This window comes from Pavona decussata, unplaced genomic scaffold, assembly GCF_977016875.1.
Source record: "Pavona decussata unplaced genomic scaffold, jaPavDecu1.1 SCAFFOLD_51, whole genome shotgun sequence".
Taxonomy (NCBI): Eukaryota; Metazoa; Cnidaria; class Anthozoa; order Scleractinia; family Agariciidae; genus Pavona; species Pavona decussata.
In genome coordinates, this window is record NW_028145473.1 from 3,250,696 (window position 1) to 3,276,982 (window position 26,287).

Below are 26,287 nucleotides of genomic sequence, written 5' to 3' on the forward strand. Positions count from 1 at the left end.
ATTATTATTATTATTATTATAATTATTATTATTATTATTATTATTATTATTATTATTATTATTATTATTATACCAAAATTTTTTCCAGCACAGAGATTGGATAATTGTGACAACAGGCTATCAAAATAAGGACAATGAGTTGTGTTGAGGTTTGTTAACTACTCTGCCGCCTAACCACGGAGTATTTATATGAGAACTGTATGGTGAGTGGTAATCACCTCTCATCAGTTAATTGGTTATATCATGTGATTCTTGAGAGACTTTTGATATCCTGATATTTCATTTGCTTAGTCAGTCAATTTCTTTTCTGGCATATATAATTTCATTAGTCTGTTCTTGAACAAATAACTCACCAAAATTTTAAGCCGTCGACAATTTATCAACTTTTGTTGTTAACGATCTTTATCGACTTCATTTCACTGACCCGCTGAACCCGTATAATAAATATCACATCAAGATGTCAATCTTCTTTAGCGGCTTTTACAGGGTTTACAGTGACTTCAATTCCCTTCCAAGAATTGCTTCTACAGTACACTGTAGTTGACCTCATAAGCAATGGTATCATTGCGGACATAAAAAAGGAAAAAGCAAAACAGGTAGAGTACAGAATGTAGTTTAATAATAGAGGTAGTATAGTGCTAATATAACAGATTGAATGTGTAATAACATAGCAGTCCAGGCCTGATACGAAATACTGCCTCGTGACATCGAAGGGGTTGATTTTTGCGCCACCGGAGAATCAGTGGTCTCATTACGTTCACCTTCCGGCTGAGATTTTGTAGTAAAGTATTCTGTAAGACAAAGGAAATGAAAAAAGTTATATTGAAGCTTTGGCGATGGTAACATGGGAATACATACCCTTTTGAAAGCAAAAGCAGTAATTGGTTATTTGTACGATAGGGGTGGGGGCACTGTGGGGGGTGGTGAAGGAAGGGTCTGGGACTGAGATGTGCTGCTCGCACTACTTGCAAGGCTGTAGTCTACTCATGCTGTGATCTGCGAAGTTTCAAAGAAAAATACTCATTTCCTTTATTCCCCCACAGGGGCTTGGCCTCTGTAGGCATCCTTGTAGCTCGAGCGTAATTATAAAACCACTTGCAGTTGAAATATACATTCACAAATCACTCGTAAAAAACACATTTGCGATTCACGATCACCCGCAACAAAAAACCATAGGAAAAATTCTGCAATCGGAGGCTTGGATAGTTCTAGACTAGTATCAAATTGCTTCTATCCTTATTTATATTTTTGTTGTACGAAACTCCCGCAAACATGTAGGATCAGATGGGATTCACTCAGGAAGTGCTCCCATCGTGGCACTGTAGCTTAGGTGGAAGAGCTGTGGATTACTAAAGCCGGCGACACACTTGGCGATTTGTCAGATATTGGCGCTATAATTCGTCGGCATTCGCCAAGTGTGCCCGTTCCCGCGATTTTCTACGCTCGTCGCTGCGAATCGTCAGTAAAGTGAACCAATCAGGTAGGGCGATTTTGACACATGACTTTTCAAAACGCCCCTCAATGGAGCCCGGGAACAAAGTTAAAGTGCCACATCGCCGCGATCGGTAAAAAAAAATCGCCAAGGGTGTCCCTATTAATCGGTGGAAAAAATCGGCGCTTATTGTGGACGCTTATTCGAGGGTGGGTGCTTATTATTTTCCTAATATTTTCAGCGAGTGAGGACATTTTTAAAGAATAACAAGTTCATTTCACTTCGACAAGACAAAATAAAGTGTAAAAGCTAACACGAACAAGCCATAAACAGTATAAAAGTTCATTGACTACCGGGGGCTATTTTGGAACACAGCTGACGCTGACGCCCCTCTTACTTCACGCTGGGCTATTAGAGATGATTATTTTTGTTGGGAGTGGGTGAGGGTGGACGCTTATTAAGTTTTTGCACTTTCATGGTGGTCGGTTATTCGAAGGTGGGGGGTTATTATCACAACTACTGTTCAAACTCACCGTGTTTTGGTAATACCACTAGGCTCCTTGTGACTGCAGTACTTGCTGGTCCCGTTGTGACAGTAAAGGTATAGTCTCCGGTGTCTGAAGCCTTTAGATTTTTTATGATCAAAACAGTCAACCAGTCCTCGTCTTTACTCAGCGTCGTGTGCAGTAAAACACGCCCATAACGAGAGGGGCTTAGCAGCTCCTTTCCTTTTCGCCATTCCATGTTTTCAAGCTGAAGGAATCCAGAGAGTTTCAATTACAATAGACCTTATTTGCTCCTTATCATAACTGCCCACGACAAACCAGGTGATGTTTTCAGGAGAATCGATCATATCTCTTTTTGGAAGTAAAGAATGCATGCCAGCGTGAATATGACATTTTAAAAGAGACTTTCCCCTATAGTACCCGCACATGATCTGTAATTGGGCACCAAAACAACGAAGCGAATAAGGTCTATTGCGCTGCAAAAATGTTTCTAGCATTTGTATAGCCACCGGATCACGCGAATTTCACAAATTTACTTTGACTGATGTCTACACACGTTACCAGACTTGCCGCCCTTATCAGCTCATTACACATAATTTTACCTATATTTCTTGAGTGTTGTGAAATGCCTTTCGTGTTTCAAACAATGACAGATATGCCGTGGCTGCTACACCAATCTAAACTCAGGAATTGTATTATCCAGTGATCCAGTGTTTTAAAAATAGTTTTAACCCTTGATTAAAATGTTTAAGTGTTTTTTAAGATTTTCCTATTTTTGACGTCATAAGCACGTAGATTTATTCATTTTCTTCAATTATAGCAGTTCTATTACTTTCAAAAACAGGCTTAAAATATACCATCACATTTACTCCATTGCATGTATGCCAATCATTGACATTGAAAACCCAGCAGTATGCAGGATGTTTTTCCCATGAAGTCAACCTAGTTCAATGCCCTTAGCTCCCACGAGTCTCCTATAGCTTAGTGGTAGAGCATATGTCCGAACTCTTAATCGGAAGATCTACAGGTTCGACTCCTGATAGGAGCACTCGGATTTCCTTTTTCCGAATATACCAGTGTCACTTTGAATAATACATCATTCTCACAACCCATGATATTTGGCCAGTCACATGATCAGAACAGAAAAAGGCGTAAACTCAAAACGACATACACGTGTGAAAATTGAAATCAGTGCCGATGGTCAAAGATCGCTGAGGTGCAAAACGTGACATGTTGCTTTTTCGAAATTTGAATTGTAATAGAGGTTATGACGTCATAACACGTATATTTATCCATTTGCTTTAGTAGCCGTTCTATTACTTACAAAAAACAGTAAATTCTTACGGTTATAATGAAGGCAAGAAGAGAAAAATGGAAACTCCACCCCTTTTCTCCCAGCTTAAGAGATTTTTCTTTCTGCCGCGCGTTTGCGAACTGGCACTAGTTCTATGCGTGTAATGAAGAGTTTTAAAATTCATCTTCTTCACCATCATACATTTCACAAATAATATAATAATATAATAATAATAATAATAACAATCTTTATACAGGGAGCCCACATCACGAAAGTGATATTCAGTGGGGCCCTGTAGATTGAGAAATGATTTAACACTTACAATTATTTTAAAAATTACAATTATTTAAAAGTAGAAAATACAAAGTCGGCGGTAAGAAATAAAAATAAGAAATAATAATTAAAAACTAGCTAAAAACGCGCTCTTTGATACGTTGCTTAAAAATTAAAAACGATTTTATGTCTTTGAAAGACTGTTCTAAAAGGTTCCATTCCTTAATACCCTGGTAAAGGAGTGTCTTCTTTCCGTAGTTAGTTCGTACTCGTGGAAGACGGAAATCATTCTTTCTCCGGGTATTATAGATATTATAAATAACACACTACAAAACACTTCAAAACCGAGCATCACAAAATACCGTCCCTAAAGTTCCCTAGCAACAGTTCTTATTCTGTAGTTAAAGATTGCCACGGCTCGTTTTCAGGCCTAAACGCGCTTATCGAGAAAACCCTGCTTCTTGTCCGAGGCTTGGGCCCAAATGCGATTCCAGATCATCTCAACGGGTGACGCCACATCTCATTGCGCGCGGCTTAGGACTGGGGACTAGGGTTCACAAAATACACAAACGCTTAACTGATAAAGTTCATCACTGACCTCTGGCTTTGGAGTACCACCTTTGACCGTTACATTTATGTTGATTTCATCAAAACCTTCGTATGCTCTCATGTAGACGGCGTGTGGCTCTACCACCAACCTTGGAGAAACTGAACGAAAACAAAAGAAAATAGACGAAAAATTACAACTGGTGCTTAGATTATAATTGTCCTTCTTGTCCAGTACTGGTGCTAACATTTTGGTTTTGGTCAGAAACAAAATCTCTTGCGCTTTGTACCTATCTATGAAAAGACTCTTCCTTAGAGGGGAATAGGACAAAATACAACTTTGCGAGTGTACGCATTGGCTTTGTTGTCTATAGCATGAAGTATTTCTAACTCCCAGTACAGATTTGGGTCAAACCTTTGAACTATGACCAATCCGCGGGATGAAGATATTGTCATGATTGGTGGGTGTGAATGCCGATTACTTCTTGTTAATTGGGATTTGGTTAATAACCGTGATTTGGAACTGTGATATTTCTCCGTCTCTTATCAACACACCAAGCAGATGGCCGAGGGGATCGTTGGTAATGAGGACGTCAAACAAGGAAGAATGTAATTCTGAAAATTCAACGAAGCGGCGTAATTTTGTATCAAACAATGTCTTTTCTTAGAAAGGTGAAATACCCACTTTATTATTCGTGAAATGTAAAAGGAGGATTTCTAGCGATATGCGATGAAGACCCCCTCCCCTCCCCCTAGACCTTTACCGCCTTAATAAACCCGGCAAGAAATTTAATGAGGTTTTTGAGCTCTACCACCACGACTATAGGTAAAGGAAAGAGCAAAAACTCGGTTTGTATGAAAGTGGAAGTTACTTGCGATCTTAAGGACGGTGCCTACGTTCTGCTCATCTCGGGAATGGTCCGAAAAACTTGGGTTTTTTTAATGACGGTGTCTATTAATACGAAGGTATTTTTGCGCGGCTTATTACTATGCGGGAAAAGCACGGTTCATCAAGGGGTATGAGAATATGAACAGAAAATTGGTGGTAACTAGGGTTTTTTCATGGCTTCAATTTTGTCCCATGCATTGTTTCCATTTTAAGATTTTATAATTAATAATGCTCAAATATCTCTGAAATATGCGTAGTTACCTTCAGTTTTCTTTTGGATTCAAATCTTCTTCACCCTCCCCCTAAACTGCGCAAAAATATCTCTAGATGAGGAGGCACCATCCTAGTTAACTTCGAATTCCATAACATTTTTAAACTGTCATGAAGATGATACTTACTCACAACTTTAACTTCCACTATTTCTTCAAACTGACAGTACTTTCCTACTGCTACAATGCGGTACGCTCCAGCTGTGTCAAACGAGATTCGCGCCAACTTTAGCTTCTTTCGAAATGACGAGGCTCCATATTTCTCGCCTTGAAAAACCAGTAAAAGAAATGTAGCTACTTTGACTTTGAGCTTTAAACTACAACAATAATTGCCGACACCCTAACGAGTCCTATTAGTCAGTTATTTTGGATGGTTTTGCTGATAACTGAAGCAAATGAAAAAGATTGATATGTCAGTAATTATAACCCTATGAAATGAGAAATTCACTCTGATCTTAAATTAATGGCACTTCTTATTCAAAACTTTGCAGATGCATAATATACGATCGATACACTATTTTTGCGTTATTTTGAGCCATGCTTTTACTGGCGAAAACGTTTCGATGCATTCACACAGTTCTGGCTTTGACATATAGACAAACAGGACAATGATAGTGTGAGAAATTTTGAACTTGTTTTATGATGTGAACTCGTAGTGCAGTGCCTAAAAAGAAGTGAGTACCAGGGCTCACTTGTTCGAAGAACGATTAACCTAGCCCAAGGTTAGGGTGAACTTCGATTCCAGTTTAATTACTAATCAATAAATTCAGTTTAGCTTAGAGTTAGCTTTAGAAACATTTCCAACGAGTGAAGCGTGACCCTCGTTTAACTTTTAAGCCTGGATTAGCGTCAGTGGGTTTTCGAGCAACCGGGTCCTCGACTGAACACATTCTACGTGAAAGAGAATATGTGTGAACTGTGGATGGATTATTAGTACATGTAAAACCATGGGAGTCATTCGTCGGAACGCAACCTTTGCAGCTGGGAAAAAGAAAGCCGCAAACATCCAGGCTTGAATGGGATTCGAATCCACCAACCTTCGATTGCTGGCGTAATGCTCTACAATTTCTCAAATGTCCCGATAAGCAATCGAGCCTAAAAATTATTTTAAGCTCCCTGGAAAGGTAGTCAGCGGTGAATCAATCTTTATTGGGTTTGAAAGCTTAGTTTTAGTTTCAAATTATTTACAATTTCATGTAACACCTTGAGCAGGTGTTCACTGAAAATTACCATTTATCGATAAAAAGCGGATTTGAATACAAATGTACATACCGAGCCTGGAAAGTAAAGGAACTTTCGAGAGACTGGCCCCTGGTCGGTTTGTGAGTTATGGTGTTTCGTGATTCCGGTTCAATAAATCCTTATTTTTTTCCAGAGAAAAAGACTTTCAGCGATGTCTAAGTCCAGCATGGTAACCAAACAAATCCAGTGTGTTGTATTAAACAACTGATGAATCGAACTGTTCATTTTGATTAATTGGACCTTGATTAATAATACAGTACAATAACCTCAATATAGTACTCTACCAGGAAATGCAAATCCCTCAGTATTTCTTTCAATCTGTGTCCCATTGTGATACCAGTCAACTCTAATCAGTGTTTTTTCATTCTTAATTTTCACTTCTAACAAGTCGCTGACGTCCTTGGTAGCCAAATGAGGGGACTGGGTCACCCACGTGATCACTGGTACATCTGAAACGGTTTTTACAAGACGTCAATGTATGGGTATTTACACGGAACGGTATTGGAACCATGAGTGATATTGGATCTAAATTCATAAATAAGGAACGGTGTAGAAGGGGAACATAGGTGCATGTCCTTTAGTAAGCGTTCCAGGAAATACTTTCTTCCCACTAGTCACAATAGACCATATTCTTATTTTTTTTGGTATATTGTACTGGATCTAGCTTGCAATGGAGGATCTTGTGGGGATTTATATTTTGGAAAAAAGTATTTGTATGTGAAAAGATTCTCTCCGCGTGTGCAAGCTGGTTTAAGTTCAATGTCGAAACCAATACAGTCTATTCAAATCGTAGACTGTGTAGGGAAATTGTGAGAAACGTTTTGTCATAAACGAAGGGGTCAATTTGAAAATCTATTCACGACACCCCTGTCCTAACTGCGGTTGAGTACCTTCAGCTGGCGCGGGGAGAGTTAACGTAAGAATACAGCTATTTCAATTGGCGTTGACGGATGTGAAGGAAATTTGGTTTGACGGGGTCAAAGAAAAATCTTCGAAGTTGGCGGGATTTGAACCCACGACCTCTGGAGTAGATCACCAGCGCTCTAACCTGAAACTGAGCTCTAACCTTCATTACCACGACCAGCTCTCAGCTGACCTCGTAGCTCAGTGTGCTACTTATATGTTCGTGTCTTCTCGATATTATTAATTTAATTGTGAATCTTTCAGTCCTTCTCCAAGAGAATAATGGCAAGTCATTTGTATGATAAGTTGACACATCCAACAGTAGTGTATTTTCTTTGTTTTGGACTGAAACAAGCACTCCTTTAATACTACGTCTGGGTGGTTGATTCTTTGCCAAGTTCGTTTCATGCTTGAAAAGCACGCACAAAAATAACGCGGAAAATTATGGGGTGCTATCTAAAGTAAAATCATATTACCTTCAGTGACTATAATCCGGGACGTGCCTCTGGCCAAACCGAATGGATTTCTGACATCCACTTCATATCGCTCTCCTGTCTGTTGCAGGGTGGGCTGTGGCAGTCTCAGGATGGCAGAGTTTTGGGTAATCAGCGTTCGTGGTTTCCAGCTCCAGTCATTCACAATATACCAGTTGACGCTCCAAGCGTTTGGGTCCCGAATGTTGTCGTCGTGCAAGGTTACATTTACTTCTGCGGGTGCTTTTACGCATGCACCGAACGATTCAGGAAGTGAAATGCGAGGTTCTTCTAAAATGGGTTGTTGGAATACAAATATATTCAAATTCAGTATCTTTTCTTGCCGGTAAAAAAAAAAATGTGCAATACAAGGCAAAGAGATCAACACGATAATTAGAAATAGTAGTAGAATTCGACCTCTCTCCCATTACAGGGATTCTATTTATTTTTGCTCTTAAAGTTAAAACTTTGGAATTCATTCTGAACTGAACTGAACTGAACTGAACTTTATTTAACGTGGAAACATGCGCTTAGTTATATGGTTTAGTCAGAAACTACACCAGCTATTTTACAGGTATGCCACGATAAAAATGAATAAATGAATGAATAAATAGATAAAATAAATGATATTCTCATTTATGCCCATCATCGTTGTGATCAAAGAACTCAAGGATTCCAAGTAGATTGTTTTGTTTTGATTATGGTTTTTTTTTTGTTTGTTTGTTTGTTTGTTTTTGGTTTTTTTTTTTTTTCGTATGTTTGCAAATGCAAACATTCTTTATCTCCAGAGCTTCCAATAAAATGTTTTGTTCTTTAGATTCACCGAGCTTGTGGACGAATTCTGACAGAAGGGGGCAAAGGCAATTGTTTGTAATGTTGATGATCATCAAGCTGGACAAGAGAGATTGCAATACATCAGATCATCTGTCAGTTGTACATGTGCGGCAAAAATATTCCCTGAGGGTCAGGGCATTTGCATTTCTCTCTTCTAGTTTTATCATCTTCCAAGAATTTCAGTTAGTATACGATACCTCCAAAGATGATTATAGCATCGATTTGATAGGCAGGTCAAGAGGTTATGACGAAAACTATCTAGATGTTGCACGTTTACAGCAATTCAAATTGTCTGCCAAAACTCGTTAATCTGTCCCATCACCCACCTTCATGTCGCAGCTCTATAATCTTCTCGCTCCAGGCACCAGTTTTCACATCTTTGACTGTCACTCTGTAAGTTCCCAAATCCTCGGTAGTCATTTTCTCGATCTCTAGCACGTGTGATGCCGAGAAATAATCCCCAAAGTAGGCCTTTTCGTAGGCGCGATATCGCCCTCGAGCTCGAAAAAAATTAACGTGGTCATTGTCCCCTTCCGTCTCCAGAGTAAATAACAGCGATGTTTCTCGATCAGGATCGTTCACTTTGTATTTAAACAACGTGGTCCAACTGTTTTTAGTATGACGTTTTAGCTTGTACCAGGCAATCTCATAGGTGTGAAATTTCGCTGGATGAATGAAAGGATTCAAAAAAGAAGAGTAAAGTTTTGCCTTCAATCAAATGTTTCCAGCCAACAAAGTTGAGCGAAAACATTTAGCAATATAGGCCTAGGATATCATTGCACTTGGTGGTCATAACGTGGGTGTTTTACAAAAACGCGCCCGGATCACCAGTCTTTCAAAGTCTTTATATACTATTTGTGCCGCTGGTGTATATATAAGGTTTGGCACGTACTTTAATGCATAAAGAATTCAGAATTAACAACACCTGAAATAAAAACCTCGCCACCATTTTATGTACTTAAAGACCTCTCAAAGGATGCCTTGACAATTATTTTACCCTCATCAGAAAGGATAATGTCGGCAAAGAAAAATTAGGGGGCTAGCCAGATTTTGGGCAATGACTTAGGTATGAAATACGTGTTCATCACTTACGACTGAGTTTTGTGAATATTTTTGTCTAGATGAAACATTTCTGTTGTGATATTTCCAAACATTGATGACCTCACAAAAATTGTCTTAGTCTAGCCTAGTATAGTGCCTCTCGATTCTTGACTCAGCTTCTATGCGATTGAACAGGTAGGAAGCCAAGCACATTCCTTCAAGGAGCTCTCGTCAAATGTTTCAAATGAAACCTCTCTGTCTGTCGGTCTGTCTGTCTGTCTGTCTATCTCAGTCTCTGTTTCTGTCCAAACAAAAGTAGAGGGCAGTTGTCAATTGACTCTGTCCTGTTACTGTCCCTGCTACACCCTTCCTCTTTCCTTGCACCTGTCTTGCATGCGTTGATTTTTATATCATTTTTTTTTTAATTGGTTACCTTCTGTGGCGATACAATAAATAACTAAATAATATATAATTAAAGTGTTCTTCCAAAATGCAAATTTCTAATCATGCAAACAATCAATATAGACAATATAGAAGAAACTGATCAACTTAGCCCTCTCACTTCCACAACTACATTTTGAGTCTGTGGATCAAATCCTACGGTGTATCCATTAAGATGAAAGCTCCTAGGTAATTTTAATTTTAATTACAAACAAAGAAGTTTCGGAAATTTATCTCGATCGTATACTCTCAATGGATGCCCATTAAAAACTTTATTTCTTTCTCTTGAGTAAGCCATGAATGGCTTGCTCAAGAAGATGGAATCATCTTTTTTGACAAAATAGCTTTTCGTTAAGCATTAAACATTGTGACTTACTTGCTCCCTTGATGAAATACGGAAAGTTCCATTCCCGATGATTTTTTTCAGGCTTTTTATTAGGATCGTTCATCTTGTAAACGTTGCCAGGTAGATCATGCGAAGAATAACATCGCTCTTCCCACAAAACAAAGTGATCAAATCCTTTTTGCAGAACCAGTCTGCCACAACTTGCCAACTGCTCGAAGAATTTTTTTCCTCTTGGTACACGCCCCAAATAGGAAAGGCTCCACCCGCGGTCATCAATATAGTTCCTCGGATTTGCTACAGTGAAGTATGCTGTGTTTGTAGAGAAAATATAGCATGATTATTCTTAGCGGTCCATAAAATGTGGATGGCAGTGTACATGTACATTTCTTTGAACTTTGGAGTCCAACCTCTTTGAAGGCTGGCTGCACTGTAAGTTTCTAGGCCGGTAACTTCTACTTGTTCGCTTGTTCGTGTCAATAAAGTTTGAACAAGTTTTCCTTCATGACTCGTCCTTGACAATTTATATTTGTTGTGTGACTAAGCCTTCTTGTGAAAGCATAATAATCTTGTATAAGGCAAGATTTTGTTGACAAATTTGGACAAGGATGGACACATTTTATGGAATGAATTATTCTTGCTGGTGCAAACGACTTGCTCGCCTAATAAGTCTTGTTACTTGTTGAATGGTGACTGAAACAGTCTTTTGCACACCAGCTTGTACAATTATCTGTACTTCTAACATAACGTACAAAATTACTGAATGCTGATTGATCAAGACAGAGGGCATTGGTATTCTTTTTACCGAGCGCAGAATTGCTCGCGTCCATTTAGACGAGCGGCAAAAATACTAGCTCCTGATTGGCATTTGGTTGATTAGGCCTGTTCCAAACGTCTGCTACTGCCGTGCCGCACTTAAATCAATTTGACACGGCAGTAGCACGACAGTGGTTTCAAACGTCGAATTTAATTCAGTCGCGCCAAATTCTAAAACATAGGCAAAATATATTAAAATAATTTATGAATTTAGTTCGGCACGGCAATAGCACGCCGTTTGGAACAGGCCTAATCAACCTAAATAGAAATGTCCTTTTATACACTTACGAATTCCCGTAACAATAACTCCTATAGATGCCACTGAACCGCTTGCATAAACTACTGCAGGCTTTCCCCATACCGGCATTCCACCATCAATAGACTGATCTACTCGTTGTTGAACTATGATTTGAGGGGTCTCTATAAGAATGGGAAGCAAATCAATCAATTAATCAAATAAGAGGGCAATACAGGCGGGAGAGGAACTGAATTAATTGATAAATTTAGTTAGGAAGGCAGCCATGCAGTCTGCCAGTCAGAGTCAGTCAATCAGTCAATCAGTCAGTCAAGTAAGTCAGTCAGTACATTAAAAATCGAACCGTAATCTATCAGTTGATGTAACGTTCAGAGAAATCAGATGAACGTTCCATGATAGAGATAGAATTTGCGGTCACCAGAAATACAATAACATAAACATAGACCTTCCTTCCGCAAACGATTCTGTTTTGACTTCTTTCTGGACCACATTTAAGGTTTAACGTTTGGTTTTCTGCTACTATGGAATAAGGTATGTTTTTGTTTAAAACAAATCATTTACTTTAAGTTTTACACTTTCGGGCACAGTGCTAGATTAATGATCTTACCAAAGAGAGTGTGCCACATCGGCTCAGCATAATATGACATAGAAGATTGCCATTCTGGAGTGTCTATTCCTGATAACAAGTACAACAATGTAGCATATTGATAAGAAGAACGTATCTCATAATAGCATTCTGGCTACAAACATTACAATACAATACGGCAATACACCGTTATTACCTTATTTTGAAAGCCCGTGGTTTCAACTTAATCCTTTAAGTTCCAATTATTTTTTTAATCATAACTAAACAAAATTCTCGAATCTGATTGGCTATCAGCAGCCATGATTTGAACATTAGTAGGGCAGAGTACGCATCATGCCTGGTGTAATTGGACAGTACGCGTCATTTGCGCGCGCTGTAATTAAATCGATCTCGAAAACTTTTAAGTTTTTTAACTTTTAAGTTAAAACTCAACTATTAATCCATCAAAAAGTTAAACTGTTGGCCATTTTTCTCAAATTTTGTTAGAATTATTATTTGGTAACAGGACCTCGTCTCACTCACCCAATTCTGTCTGTAATCATACTCGTGATTAAAAATCAGACTCCCGTTGCGTGGTCGTCAGATTTTGTCAATCACTCGTATGATTCCAGACACAATTGGACCCCACTCAGTCTTATTTCCATTATTAATTAGTCCGACGATGAAGCGGAATAATGCTGAAATAATGATAATAATAATAATAATAATAATAATAATAATATTAATAATAATAATAATAATAATAATATTAATAATAATAATAATAAAAATAATAATAATAATAATAATATTAATAATAACAATAATAATAATAATAATAATAATAATAATAATAATAATAAGCCTGCGCGAGCAGACGTTTTTCCGGCTTTTGTTTTACCTAGTGAAGGCGTCTGTTCGCAGGCTAGGTCTTTTATTACAAGATTTATCTCAAGCAGGAGTTTTCCTTCAGTAATTGACAAGCTACGCTCCCACTTTAAAAAACAATATGGTGAGCTCCTTCTCAATTCTGAAACGTGTTGGTTTGTAACGTAAGCAACATAAACACCCTCAGCTGTGATTTCTAGTCTTGGTAAGTTTTCGAACTTCAAATAGAAGGAGTTGACGATCTTGAAAGAAAATGTTCTGTACTAATTTATCGTCATATTTAAATATACCAATTTTAGCAGTAATCACGTGATGTCGATATAACTCCGTGCCATCTGGTAAGATTCCTCTGCAGGTAAATTCTTTTGCAGATTTTGTTTTCAAGATTCGCAACTCGTGCAGAACAAGTTCCCAGTGCCCAGACGCATTGAACTCCTGGCTGTAGGATCGTTGAGTCCAGGCAATTTTGTTAAAATCCACCAGATGTCTAAGAGATGCAAAGAAACGGGATGTTTTGAAACCAAAAAAACATAAACCGATAGGTAAAGCGCTGTAGCAGAGTTTTGCGTGTTTGAAATGGGCGTAATCTTTGGTTGAGGTGTACTTACCCTTTCAAAAACAAAACAAGGGAAGAGCAAAAGCAAATAATATACGCCAAGAAAGTGTCTTGAGTTTGAGTGCCTTATAAATGACTGTTCAAACATGATGTACACGATTTGGGGGCATTATATATATATATATATTTTTTAAACAGGACGGAAGAAGTTAAATAAGAACAAATACAGTGGAAACTCGATTTAACGAATCTATATATCGAAGTTATCGTTATAACAAACGATATTTTATTTTAATTAATTATTTTTTTATCAGCTTTATTGGGCACATCAAAATAAACACAAAGAACAAGAAACAAAATGAGTGGTCCAAAGGGTATTGTGCAGAACGGGATAACGAGACCCATGCAACCCCTTTAATATTATGAAAACGTAAAAGAAACATTAAGAAATCGGTGTTCAACTGTAACACCGACAGGAAAATGCCTTAAGATTCAGTGCCTTGAATTGGACTAGTCAGACGTAACGTCTATACCGTTACTTAACTGCCGCTTTTAAGCCTCCCACCACCCGGTTATAAGCCCGTCTACCTGTAAACCCCAAAATACATCTTATTATAAGCCCCCCACCCCGGATATAAGTCCCCCTCTAGTTTTGTTTGTGTTATTAGTTTTAATTTTGTTCCAAATATTGACGTCTTAAAGCTTAATTAAAAAACCTATAAATTAAAAACGCATTTCGATCAACACTGATATAGCTCGTTTCAAAACGATTCTTTTTATTCCGGCTATAAACATTCCAACCCCCCCCCCCCCCCCCCCCGATATAAGCTCCTCCGTTTATAAGCCTATCTAAAACCCCTTACGAAAGTTGTATAAGCCCAGTGCTTATGAGCGACAGTTTACGGTATTACATCCACAATTGGCAGCTTATGGTATAGGATTTAACCTACAGATGCTACTGAAAGGAACACGAATACTAAGAATTTCACTCACTAACACATGCAGACATCACGTCCCATGAACAGAGACACGTCATACCAAAATATTTCAAGACAAATATCTAAATCTAACAAGTCCCAGTTTGATCCAATAAGGATTCGGTCATTGAACGTGTTCTTACTGCAAATAATGGTAGTTTCCAAAGGGATCGTCGGTAACTGTAGGCTTTCCGCAATTGACCAGTCTCATGTTGTAGTAAACATTATAGTGTGGGCGGCCTTTTGGTTGCTTTAATAATCCAGGCCATGTTCTGATAACCTCAACGCGTTCTTTGTCTATTTCTGTGGTGAAAAATGAAAACACAAAGCTGAGCTTCACTTTTTCACCGGATTACATAGGAGAGTTAGAATACAACTGTTTATAATTAAGCAATTTCAGAAAAAATAAGAATAAAGAATGGACAAAAATTATGTGAGGCCTGAAGCGTGTATTGTACTCTTGATTTAAGTTGCGCATGGAATCATTAAGACTGGGTAGATATAGCTTTATGGCTAAGGGCTAAAGTTACGTTGGTTTGTACACGTTCGGTTTAAATAAATCTCATGTATGCAGTGGTCTCGCTTCACTGCTCAGCGGTATACCAGTACTTCACGCATGCGCACGTCAATATAATCTGGCCAGTGGAAGCCTTCGACAGCTCCTTCGGTCTTAGGCGTTATCAGCACGGTAAAAGCGTCACACACCTCTACGAACGGTAAGCCCGCTTTAAGCGCCAGCCCCACACTATCCAGGTGGAAGCTGTTGGCTGGGACTGTACAGCAGTGCTGGTAATGCATGTGAAGATGTAGATCACCTGGGCCCAGTTATTCAAAGCCCGATTAAGCTAATCATGGATTAACTTAAACTTGAAATTAAGCTTTTAAAATTACTAATCAGAAAAGATCCTTGTCATTTTTGTCCGTAGTTTCGACTTAGACGTTTCGTTACAATTAACTTAAAATTAGCTTTCAAAAAAATTTTTAGTGAGCGACATGGCAACCTCGGTTAACTTTTAATCGTGGGTTACCATTAATCCGCTTTCGAACACTGACTGGCCCCTGAAGTAACAGGGATACACACATGACGACAAAAGCGTGTCAAAAGAAACCATCTTAACGCAACGGTCACATTACATAGCTCTCTGATATGGTCAGGTAAAAGCCGCCCGTAAGACGACTTTAGTTAGTAGAGTTGTCTGGCCATGCTTATAAGACCTAAAAGGCCGAAACAGCTATCCATGGCTGTCCAAGTGAAATAGCTGTGCGCATACGTAAGGTATACTGGTCATAGAGCGGAGCTGAGAGTTTGACCATTGCACTTAAACTGCCTCTTTCCATGTTCAGTCTAGATAGCGCTTAATCTAAGAGCAAGCAAAAAATCCACATGATAAAGTAACTCATTACAATCAAGTCTTTTCCTACCGAGAAGTTTCTTTTCAAGTTGAACTTGTGATGATTCCCCTGCATTTGGAAAGTAAATAATGTGACCTCAATTAATCAGAATGTTAATTCGGATTCATAATAACATAACATCAAATAACATGTTTTGTTTTAAATCTTGTAAGCGGTCTGGAATCCTAAATCCTTGAAACTGACTTTTTAATGACGCGCGATCCAACGGTCCTGATTTACGGACCGCTCTTAAACACGCGAAACTGTGATGTTCCATTTTAAAAATGGTACTTGACGTTCTTTGACTGTTCAGCAGTGTAAAAATAGGGCTTAAAATAAAGTTCCTCAAATAGTAAGTATTCATGGAATGGAAGTTAATATTCTCGACAGCATTTCCAAACAAAAGCGCCTTGAAAAGTTGTAGCTTTTTGAAAACTTTCCAACTGGCTTACTTAGCAGTTTCGATTGAAATTCTTTTACGAAAAAATAAAACAAAAAAATAGTTAACATGTCAGTTTTACGACATGAATTTAAACATGTCAGCCGTCCTCAAGCCTTTTGCACAGTTTTTCCTTATTCGAAGCAAATGACAGAAAAACGCTAGCAATGCGAATCTGAAAAGCAGTTAACGTTGGTTGTTACGCTATCTCAAGGAAAATGGCAGTGCACAACACTAATTAATCTCGTGCCTCGTATAGTATGTGTGCTTTTCTTTGCGACCACGTCTGAGTCGTTCGAAACATTTAACTTCCGATTGGGATACAATACCATTCAACATTCATAGTCACAATTTCGTGAACACAGTCTTTTTCCTTCGCACATAAAAAACAAATAACTGAGAAATAGAGAAACAGCGAAATTAACGTTCCTTTGTTGACGTCATAGCCCTACTATCCCCCAGTCTCCGGTGCTGCTTGGTATTGCATTTCAATCAGAAGTAAATTTTCACTTTTTTATACATCTCAAACCCGCAAATAGGGATTTTTTTATTTTATTTTATACAAGAACATGAAGATTTGATCAAGCAAATAAAAAGCTGGTCTTGGGTTACAGTTATAACGAGTAAAAAGCTGGTTTAAATTTATAACATGGTCTGTTATATTCAGGTTTCTTTGATTATAACTTGTAGGATTCTAAATAAATGCTAAAAATACGCGATCTATCCCCTTCAACATTTGAAAGTCAATTTAAATCAAATTATACTTGCTTCAAAGAAACGCACATTAAACTTGCCTTTAATATTGTAACGGTCTAAAACATAGGATCGGCAAAACTCAATTCTTAAATATAACCAGCGTAAAACAAAGACAATTTAAATTTATTTCCAGTTTCTCATGGACTTACCGGCATCACATCCGTAAATTTCCACTCTCATACAGATCCATCTATACCATGTGACAGGAATGAATCTTACGTAACGAGCACGGATTCGAGGGTTGAGGTAGTGACGGACGGTATCTCTGTTATTATTGTTCGCCACAAAGTACTGAAAGGACACAAAGTTGCAGTTTGAGTTGTTATTAACTTCTTAGAACTTTCTTCTGAAAGCATGCTGCAAATTTATCCGATATTTAAAACACGTTTAAACGTTAAAGTACTAAGTGCAGATAACGTTACTATCATAATTTATCAAAACCTGGATAATTAGATAATCTAATTCCGGAGTTTTGATTGGTTTAGTGGCTATAAGATATCAGCCATTAATTGACTTCTGGTCTCTCTTAAAAAAATGAAACCAACCAGGAACCAAAATATTTCTTAGTTGTTTTTGATCAGACATTTATTCCACTCGCTCTTGTTGGGTTGGTTGGGTATCTTTTAACGACTTTTAACTTAACGACTAGTCCCGAGGAAAACAGTTAGTTTTAGCCGAGGGAAACATCGAGATTCGAGGGAAAACAAACCTAACTGTTTCCCGAGGAAGCAGTCATTAAAGGTTTTGTTATATAGAAACAAAAAAAATTGCGAAGACAATTATTTAGAAAAACACATCAAAGGCTTTAAATGAATGGAACAGCGAACATACAAATCTGAAGTTAATATAAAACATTTTTCAACACCAACTTTCCCCGGAAAACGCCCTTGAATTAATTTATTTCTTTCCGAAAGTATTATTATGCCAAGGCTACTTACGGTAAAAGTTATTGTTAAGGATTCGGTAACGCTTCTTCGGCGGCTCCATTTTGCAAACAAGAATCCGGATAAATAACAAACTGGGATATTCCCGCTGTCTCTTTTTGCAGGTGGGCAAAAACATTACACCACCTTCTGTCACCGCGTAATCACGTGCAACCTACTCAAGCTACTCTTTTCCACCTCGGGAAAATATGAGTTTTGTATTGCAGCCCGCGTGGACACCATTTGATTTTGGCTTCCACCATGCATGTGATCAAAAAACAACCAACCAAAGCGCACGCTAAGTCCAACGAAACTCCAGCTATATAATAAATCTCAAATCCAACACGCACTCGTGGAATAATAGTTAAATTGCATCCTGTATGATGGGTAAAGTTATGCAGGAACTTGGCGGTGCCGTCAATAACCAAAGGAGGATAAAACAGAGAAAGAGAAAGAAATGCGGACAATAACAGCCACCAGTAAAGGGTTTACAAGCCGCACAAGAGCACTGATGGTCCAGTCCAACCTGTGCAGCATTCACATGTAGCATTCAAATCAATATGGTATAGTTACTTAACCCTCACTTACACCGAAGGGAATTAAAAATTTGATACATATTGATTGAAGTCTAGGCACCCCAAATATGAAACAGTTCTCCAACCTTGTGTTGGCTGTTCTTTATATGGTTTGAGATAAAGCTATGTATAACGAGTAATAAACTGCTTGCATTTCATCTTGCAGGAAAAAAATGGCTGCAGTCGTAATGAAATAGAAACTGGTACTTACTCGTTCACGTTCTTCTGTACTGATTACATCCCAAGAAAACTCATCCAGACTGTATTGTATCACATAACCTGTAACCCAACGAGGTTTACTGTGACCAGAATGCCCTTGAGTCGCAAATCCATCAATGAACCTCTCTGTTAACAAGTCGATTTCTAAAGAAAGGAAACAGCGTTCACACAGGGTGTCAAGAAGACGATGGTAAAAACGGAAAGATAAATGGAAATAAGGGACGCCTCGGGGTTCATTTTAGCAGAACGTCTGTTTGGAAGGCCTTGCACTATGTAAAAACGTGACAAAAATTGCACAAACTTCGCACGTGTCGACGGGCCTTTAACCTCCCCTAAACATTTTGATTTAATTTTGATGAAAACACCTCGGAATTCCCCTGTTGAGATGGCACCTAAAACCGCTTTCGCGTAATCAAGTAAAAACAATTCCTCTTGTTTGTGGAAGGATCAAAAATATCCGGCTCTACGATAATGCACTATTGAACAATTATTCCACGAGAGCGCGTTGGGTATGAGATGATAGATAGCCAACGAGGCGCGTAGCGCCGAGTTGGCTATAATCATCTCATAGCAACAAGCGTGAGTGGAATAATTGTTTTATTAAAAACAATCACGAAATATTGCTAGATTTTGCGGATTTCCGCTTTGCGAGTAACAATTAGAAGACAATTTAATGGTCTCTTTTTCTCGGGCATGGTATAATAGCTCATACACCATGGCCGCTAAGCCAATCAAATCGCTCGAATTGCATTACACAATGATCCAGTTTTTAATAATAAGGGTAAGCTAGGATTTCGAAGGACCAAGTTGCTGGGAAGTTCGGAGGATGAGGATATGATGTTCTCTACAAAATGAGAACAAATGATTTAGAATTAAGAACAAATTATTAATCTTTCAAGGCTACCCCTTTTAAATGTACTACAGTGAGCTGGAAATAAAAAAAACGACATTTGTATATCAGTATTTTCCTTTAATTATCTTGCTGGGAACTCCAGAATTTTCCAAACCATTTCACTGATGTAGTATGACCAGTTTTATTTACCTAAGTACTCGTTAGGTATGTGGTATTTCTTCCCTCGTCGTTCGTAATTTTCCACGTCCTTCACGCACCAGCCTCCGTTATGGTTGAGGCGTGCATTCCGGGCTCTCGTATTGAGGCCAGCCCTACTGAATGTAGAGCCTGTTATTTGAGAGTCTCTGATTTTCTTGGATTCCATTCCAAGCGCTGCGTTACAACCTGTACATGGCAAGAGAATCAGTTGTGATTTTTACCAGATACTGAAAAGGAACAGTAACCAACGCGCTCAGTACATGGGTTTACCTTTTAAAGGAAAATTTTAATGTCTAGTTTATTTTCACATGTTTGAACAATTGTTTGTACATATTTTGGCGCCTTGTTTTTGTTATGAATTTTTCTCACTTTTGGAAACCGCCTTAGAACTTTTGGATTTTGGCGCTATATAAATTGTCATTGTAATCGTAATTGTGATTGTAATTGCAATTGTGGTGGGTATTCATCTGCAGTATTTGTAGCTGGTCAAAAAGTTATGCCTGCTAATGATCCACAGATTCCGAACCTTATTAATGAAACAAAAAAATGGCGCTGGGGTAAACACTTTCTTCGCGCCTTCTCTTTTGTCCACTGTAGCAAGCGAGTTCCTGTGTAATTGCACAATTATAAGCGGTAAAATAATTGAACTTCTAATTATTTAATATATATAATGATTCGGTTTAATAAATTGTGATTTTTTGTTGCTCACTTTTTTTTTCAGTGACTACTAAATGGAGTAAGTTAACTCACCGTGCGAGGGTAACCCAGAGACTGTTGTTAGTAACAACGTTTGGAAACCCTAAACAGTGCTATACCAATAACTTGAGAAGTCAATTAAACCGTTCCGAGTTTAAAAAATTTCCCTTCTCATAACTGGGATTCTTAAGCTTATTTATCAAGGTACCCGGCTGAAAACTACTATGACGAAATTCGCGTCTTTCTAATCTGAGCCATTTTAAAACATAAACAAGTTGTCTGTACATGAAGAAGAATGCTGTTTACTTTTTTCAAATATCTCTTTTTGTTCCAGAGATATTCAAGTTTTTAAAATATGCAAATTAGCCAAGTGATGACGTCATAAACTCAACCGAATTTTGGTCAAATATTATGAAAAGAGATATCTCAGCCAATTTGTATCAGAAATGCTTGATTCTTTGCAGTGACATTGTTCTAGGTGCGCCCCATAATATCAGCTTATCAGTTTTGTTACCATGGCAACATACTGGGCTCCAGTCCTCCCTGATACTTAAGGCTTCGCTGGATACCTTTGGCATTCTATTTTGATATTTGCCAATGGTGCCTCATGTGCATGATCCAGCAAGCGTATAAATATGTTACGTCGAGTTTGTGGCCTTGTTAAATGTTTTTCAAGCTGAAAATCACTAAATATTGAAATCAGGTTAGAGAGGACTGGAAAAGAGTGAGTTGCCACGGGAACCAAATTTTTATAGCCGTAGGTGTATTGCCTTTAGAACTATTAGCCTGCCAGGCTTCAATGGTCTCTGCTGTAAACTGACTGAGATAGCTCTATTTATATACTTGATGTTATATTGAGTTGAGAATATGACGTCATCAGTCCGCTCATTTACATATTTTACACATTTTTCAAACGTGAATATCTCCGGAACCAATGCAGATATTTAGAAACGGTAAACGGCGTTTTAAATCTTTTCTAGAATTCTATGTGATAAACCTTAAAATTCAAGAGGTAAAAATTTGATCATAGTAGCACTTTAAACTGCGTATATAAAATAGAGTTGTCCTGCCTATTTTACCCCTGTTTGAGGCTAGGAGCTTCGGGTATCAAGGGAAATTAGTGGTTATTAGATGTACCTGGCTTCCTCTTTCCCTGATATGGTTCGGGCTTTCCTGCAAATAATAAGATTCGCAAAATGTATATAAATAGGTTCGTAAACAGACGAAAGCTGACGCTATGTAGGCAACGATCCTAAGAAAAATAAAACAAAATAATAAAAAGTAAGTCACTACAGCGACGGAAACAAAAACATGTCTTGAAAATATATGTTCACGTTACTTGGACTATTTCAACTTGTCAGACAATGGTTGCGGTCACAATTATGCTTTTATTATGGTGAGCTAGTGATTTCAGCTCGATTTGTCACCACGACATTGTAGCTGTTTACAACATGTTTGAATTGATGCACATTTATTGTATTGTCAGAAAGCGTACCGCGATAATGCCTTAAAATTGCAGATGGCTTACATGGGCGGCAAGGCATGTTATGACAGTATAATATTAGGAAGACTCTAACGTCACGAAACACAGCCTTTTTATGAAAATATGTCGTTTTGAGAATTGATGGCAAAAACCTTAAGAGAGCAGGTGTCAATAAAAAAGCGAAAGAAGCCAGGTCGCGTACTTAAAACTGGCCTGGCGAATCACGCTCACGCGCGTAAAAGACGAAGCAGTGATATTCTTGTGAAGAGTGCGAAGTAAACTTAGTCAACAAAGTGCCCAACAAACATCTGGGTAGGGACAGCATACCCAGTGGGCATCCTTGAAATACATTCTGCAGGAAAGATGGATGATGATGATGATGATGATGATGATGATGATGATGATGATGATGATGATGATGATGATGATGATCATGATCATGATGATGATGATGATGATGATGATGATGATGATCATGATCATGATGATTGTTATTACCCAAAAAGAATCCAAACCGACCTTCCACCGCACAGATGTTTTAATAACTGAGTTACAGGTAGACTCGAAGCATGCGAGGCCATTTATTAGGTTTATATGTGACCCGCGCCCTAAATACTAAATCAGCGATGTTAATAATGTTAATGATGACCACATTATAACTATAATGATAACCTGGTGATGATGATGATGATGATGATGATGATGATGATGATGATGATGATGATGATGGTGGTGTTAATGGAAAATAAACAGGATAGTTTCCTTATTAATACGCACCTGGTAGATTACCAAATATGTCCAAAGCTAAACAGTCGGTGGGACCCTGACGCGATTCGTATATGTGGAAGTGCCTAGCGTAGATAGTGGGCATAATGTCCAGGATACCCGCACATTGATGTTTTTCTTCAAATTCAATTCTAATTCCCTGAAAGCAAAGGAATAATCATTAATTCCGGTCAACCTTCTCGTATCTTCCGGTTTTTCTCTCTTCCCACTTCTTTGTAACGTTTGGCGACAGTTTTGTGTCTTGCAAACAATTATCTTGATATGCACTTTATCAACATCCGCGTACACTAAAAATTAACCCTCCCCATTCAAAATTATAGAGCAACTGTATGCTGAATATTCCTATCATTAATTGGTACAGCCTAAATTTTTCATTCTTTTTACAAGTATGCAAACTTTCAAAAAGAAAATTTTAAAAAAACACATGCTTGCTTGTCTTAATTTTGATTCATAAGGATCTAATAGTCAGTAATGAACAATCCACAGCCACAGCATCGTGTGGAGAGAAAAATTGGACAGTTTGGGTTTTTGGTGTGCTAGCCCGCTCAGTTAAACGAAACCAAACCATATAACAGACCACAATGCATCTTGTAATACACTTGGGACCAGATTCCATATAACTATGCTTTTATACCTATGTAAATCCTTTAAGAGGGCTATACACCCCTTATCTATGTCAAATTAGTATAAATCTACTAGTGCTCTATCACGAATGTCGTTCTCTGATTAGCTACGCTACTCGCTATAGATAGTGAGTAGCAGTTTTCAAAAAAATGGCGGCCGCTTCGTCGCGTTTTTGAATTGTCTGCGATGAGGAAATAGATAATTTACTTGTTTAGTTTTGAACGACTAGTAGATTTATATTCACTCTCGATTTCTATGTGTGATAGAAATATTCCCGAGATCATAATCTAATTGTTAAATAGTACCATAATATTATATTTGAAAACCAGTCTCGCTCCCAGAGAGGGAGGCAGGCCTCCCAATTTACAAGCTATGGGAACGGGGTTGATTTCAAAACAATACCGTGTGAATAAATACAAATGTTTGTTTTTAATACCTGGTTAGGCTTGTCGCTCAACTGGTTGTATGTCCCAGAAAGGCTCCAAACTTCATTGTCAGTGCTATATCGTAGCTCTAAAGGCCGTCTTTTCCTATTCGGATGGCATTTCCCATCATGCCTAGGTTGCCCAAGAAACACAATTCGCGAGATTGCGTACAGCTCCCTCATGTCAATTCGAAAAAACGGGGACACATCGTTGCTAGAAGCCTGGGAAACAGATACAGGATATCACTCACGAGAAAGCTTGATTTAGGAAGATTTAGCTTTTCTGATAATTTGGGACGCTGACGCTTGTTGTAGCCATTATAGCCTTTTGCAGCTATTTCCAGTATAAAACCTGGCGTCCAATGTGCTTAACCGCAGTTGTATAAAATTGAAAAAGCTAAAACTGAGCCGGAGAGACAAAACAGAAAACTAAAATATGTCAAGCTCCTTTGATCCGATAAAACATCTAATCAGTAAAGTCAATAGTGCTTTTAAAAGGACGGTAGACTTCCTAATACAGGCCTATTTTTGCGCGGTTAATGACTATGCGAGAAAAGCAGATCAAGCAAAGGCTACTGAAATTCAAAATTATGCAGTTTTCAAAGATAACTTAGCTTCAATTTGGAAAATAGCTTATCCCATACGTTGCTATATATGTTTTTTGAAGCATTTTAGAGTCATTGTTAGTTACTTTTAAGTAACTAACAACAACGTATGGGATAAGCTATTTTCCAAATTGAAGCTAAGTTATCTTTGAAAACTACGTGGTTGCCCCAGTTTATATTTTAGATTCCAACAATTTTCGTAAGGACCTGTTTTTCCAGCGTTTTTATAAACCGCAAAAAAATTAAATACCTTTGAATTAGTGGGCACCAAGAAACCGGACCATCCCGAGATGCGCAGAAGGTATGCGCAGTATCAAAAGGGGCATCGTCCTTAAATCGATGTTAAAAATCACAGTTAAAGGGACTATGTCAGCTGGGGCACATGCGCAGTAGAGTCCAATTGAGACTAATTTGCATAAAAAAGCGTCGCGGGATTTTTGTTTTTCCGCTTTTGCAAAACCTTTCAAAAACATCGCAACACACAGCTTCTATAAATACAAAAGAGCGTTTGTAAATGAAAAATTCAGCTAACTTTCCGAAGATGAACACGATTTATTCAAACAGATGTAAACAGCGTCCTGAACTTGACTCTGCAATGGTATTTGAAAAGGTTGGGCCAATGGTTTCAAAGTGCTTCTCATCAAGGCGAGGATACGCCTGGGGTGACATAGCCCTTTACCATGAACGTCATCACTGTCACTGTACTATTTTTTTCTATTCACATCTGTAAAATTGTGAAAGTATATTGGTTAAGGTTGAGTTGTGCACGCACTTAATTTTCGCGGGCCGGAAGCTTTTCTTCGGACCTCCTCGCCTTACCACATCCGGTCTTATACAAGTCTGCTTGAGACTTTATTTTCCGTAGTACTTCAAACAGAAAGCAACACGGAGGTATAATAATCGCTCTTTTCAACATGTCCGTTTAAACCCGTGTTTTTTCATACTTTAAGTGTTGTTATTCACTTACAGGAATGCAAAATAACATCTGCCCAGGTTCAATGTAGCGCAGTCTCAGAGGGGATGGACTGCCTCTTATGGTTTTTAACCACAACAACTTGACTCTGCCTTGAGTGGTCCATAATCCCAAGGACTGAATGTCGTCTGTAAATCAACCACAACTTTATTAGTTTTTCAGTCTTCTAGCATGCTAACAAGGCCTAAAAATTTAGGACACCAATAAAATACAAGCATGAACACATTGGTCACACAACTTGCATTTTGCTCTGACGCTAATGCTTGAAACGTCAACTTTCGAATCTCCGTACGGTGGTCAAATTATTTTATCAACTCTGTTGATAAAACCAGATATTCGTTTCCACTCCCCTGCCAAGGCAACACCAAAGTTTTTTTAAGGAACTAACCCTCTTATCAATCAGTAATAGGCAATGAATATTGATTGATGTCAGTCAGTTGACTACCAGGCTCAGTCAAGTTATAGTTATTAGTAGATAAGGTCTCTCTTGATTAACCTGCCAACAGCTCAAGATTGGTGAGACGTTAGTGGAAGAAGAGGAACTTAACGAATATTTCACGAGAGCGCGTTGGATTTTAGATTATAGCTAGCCAACGAGACTATAATCATCTCCTATCCAACAAGAGCGAGTGGAACAATTGTTTTATTACAAACAATCAAGAAATATTGCTTAATCTTGCTGTTGTCGTTTTGCAAGAACAACCAGAAGACAATTTGATAGTGGCTATTTCTAGGGCATGATGTAATGGCTCATATACTACGGCCGCTCACTGCGGGAGCCAATCAAATCTCTGGAA

General features: G+C 38.2%; 1 protein-coding gene across 1 annotated transcript in view; it reads right to left on the reverse strand.

Annotated features, from left to right (window-relative positions):
- Nucleotides 1-535: 535 nt before the first annotated feature.
- LOC146481094 (uncharacterized) overlaps nucleotides 536-26,287 on the reverse strand; it is a 45,903-nt gene continuing 20,151 nt past the window's right edge. Inside the window, exons 9-28 of the mRNA XM_085108796.1 lie at nucleotides 25,485-25,618; nucleotides 23,925-24,134; nucleotides 22,856-23,003; nucleotides 21,733-21,768; nucleotides 19,891-20,085; nucleotides 18,841-18,992; nucleotides 17,281-17,422; nucleotides 15,967-16,005; nucleotides 14,688-14,847; nucleotides 13,302-13,498; nucleotides 12,166-12,234; nucleotides 11,591-11,722; nucleotides 10,520-10,798; nucleotides 8,988-9,326; nucleotides 7,831-8,118; nucleotides 6,736-6,900; nucleotides 5,339-5,476; nucleotides 4,104-4,213; nucleotides 1,966-2,185; nucleotides 536-791 (exon numbers count right to left, since the gene is read on the reverse strand). Coding sequence (XP_084964922.1) covers nucleotides 616-791; nucleotides 1,966-2,185; nucleotides 4,104-4,213; nucleotides 5,339-5,476; nucleotides 6,736-6,900; nucleotides 7,831-8,118; nucleotides 8,988-9,326; nucleotides 10,520-10,798; nucleotides 11,591-11,722; nucleotides 12,166-12,234; nucleotides 13,302-13,498; nucleotides 14,688-14,847; nucleotides 15,967-16,005; nucleotides 17,281-17,422; nucleotides 18,841-18,992; nucleotides 19,891-20,085; nucleotides 21,733-21,768; nucleotides 22,856-23,003; nucleotides 23,925-24,134; nucleotides 25,485-25,618 — 3,329 coding nt within the window. The 3' untranslated portion in view covers nucleotides 536-615. The remainder of the gene's footprint in view (nucleotides 792-1,965; nucleotides 2,186-4,103; nucleotides 4,214-5,338; nucleotides 5,477-6,735; nucleotides 6,901-7,830; nucleotides 8,119-8,987; nucleotides 9,327-10,519; nucleotides 10,799-11,590; nucleotides 11,723-12,165; nucleotides 12,235-13,301; nucleotides 13,499-14,687; nucleotides 14,848-15,966; nucleotides 16,006-17,280; nucleotides 17,423-18,840; nucleotides 18,993-19,890; nucleotides 20,086-21,732; nucleotides 21,769-22,855; nucleotides 23,004-23,924; nucleotides 24,135-25,484; nucleotides 25,619-26,287) is intronic.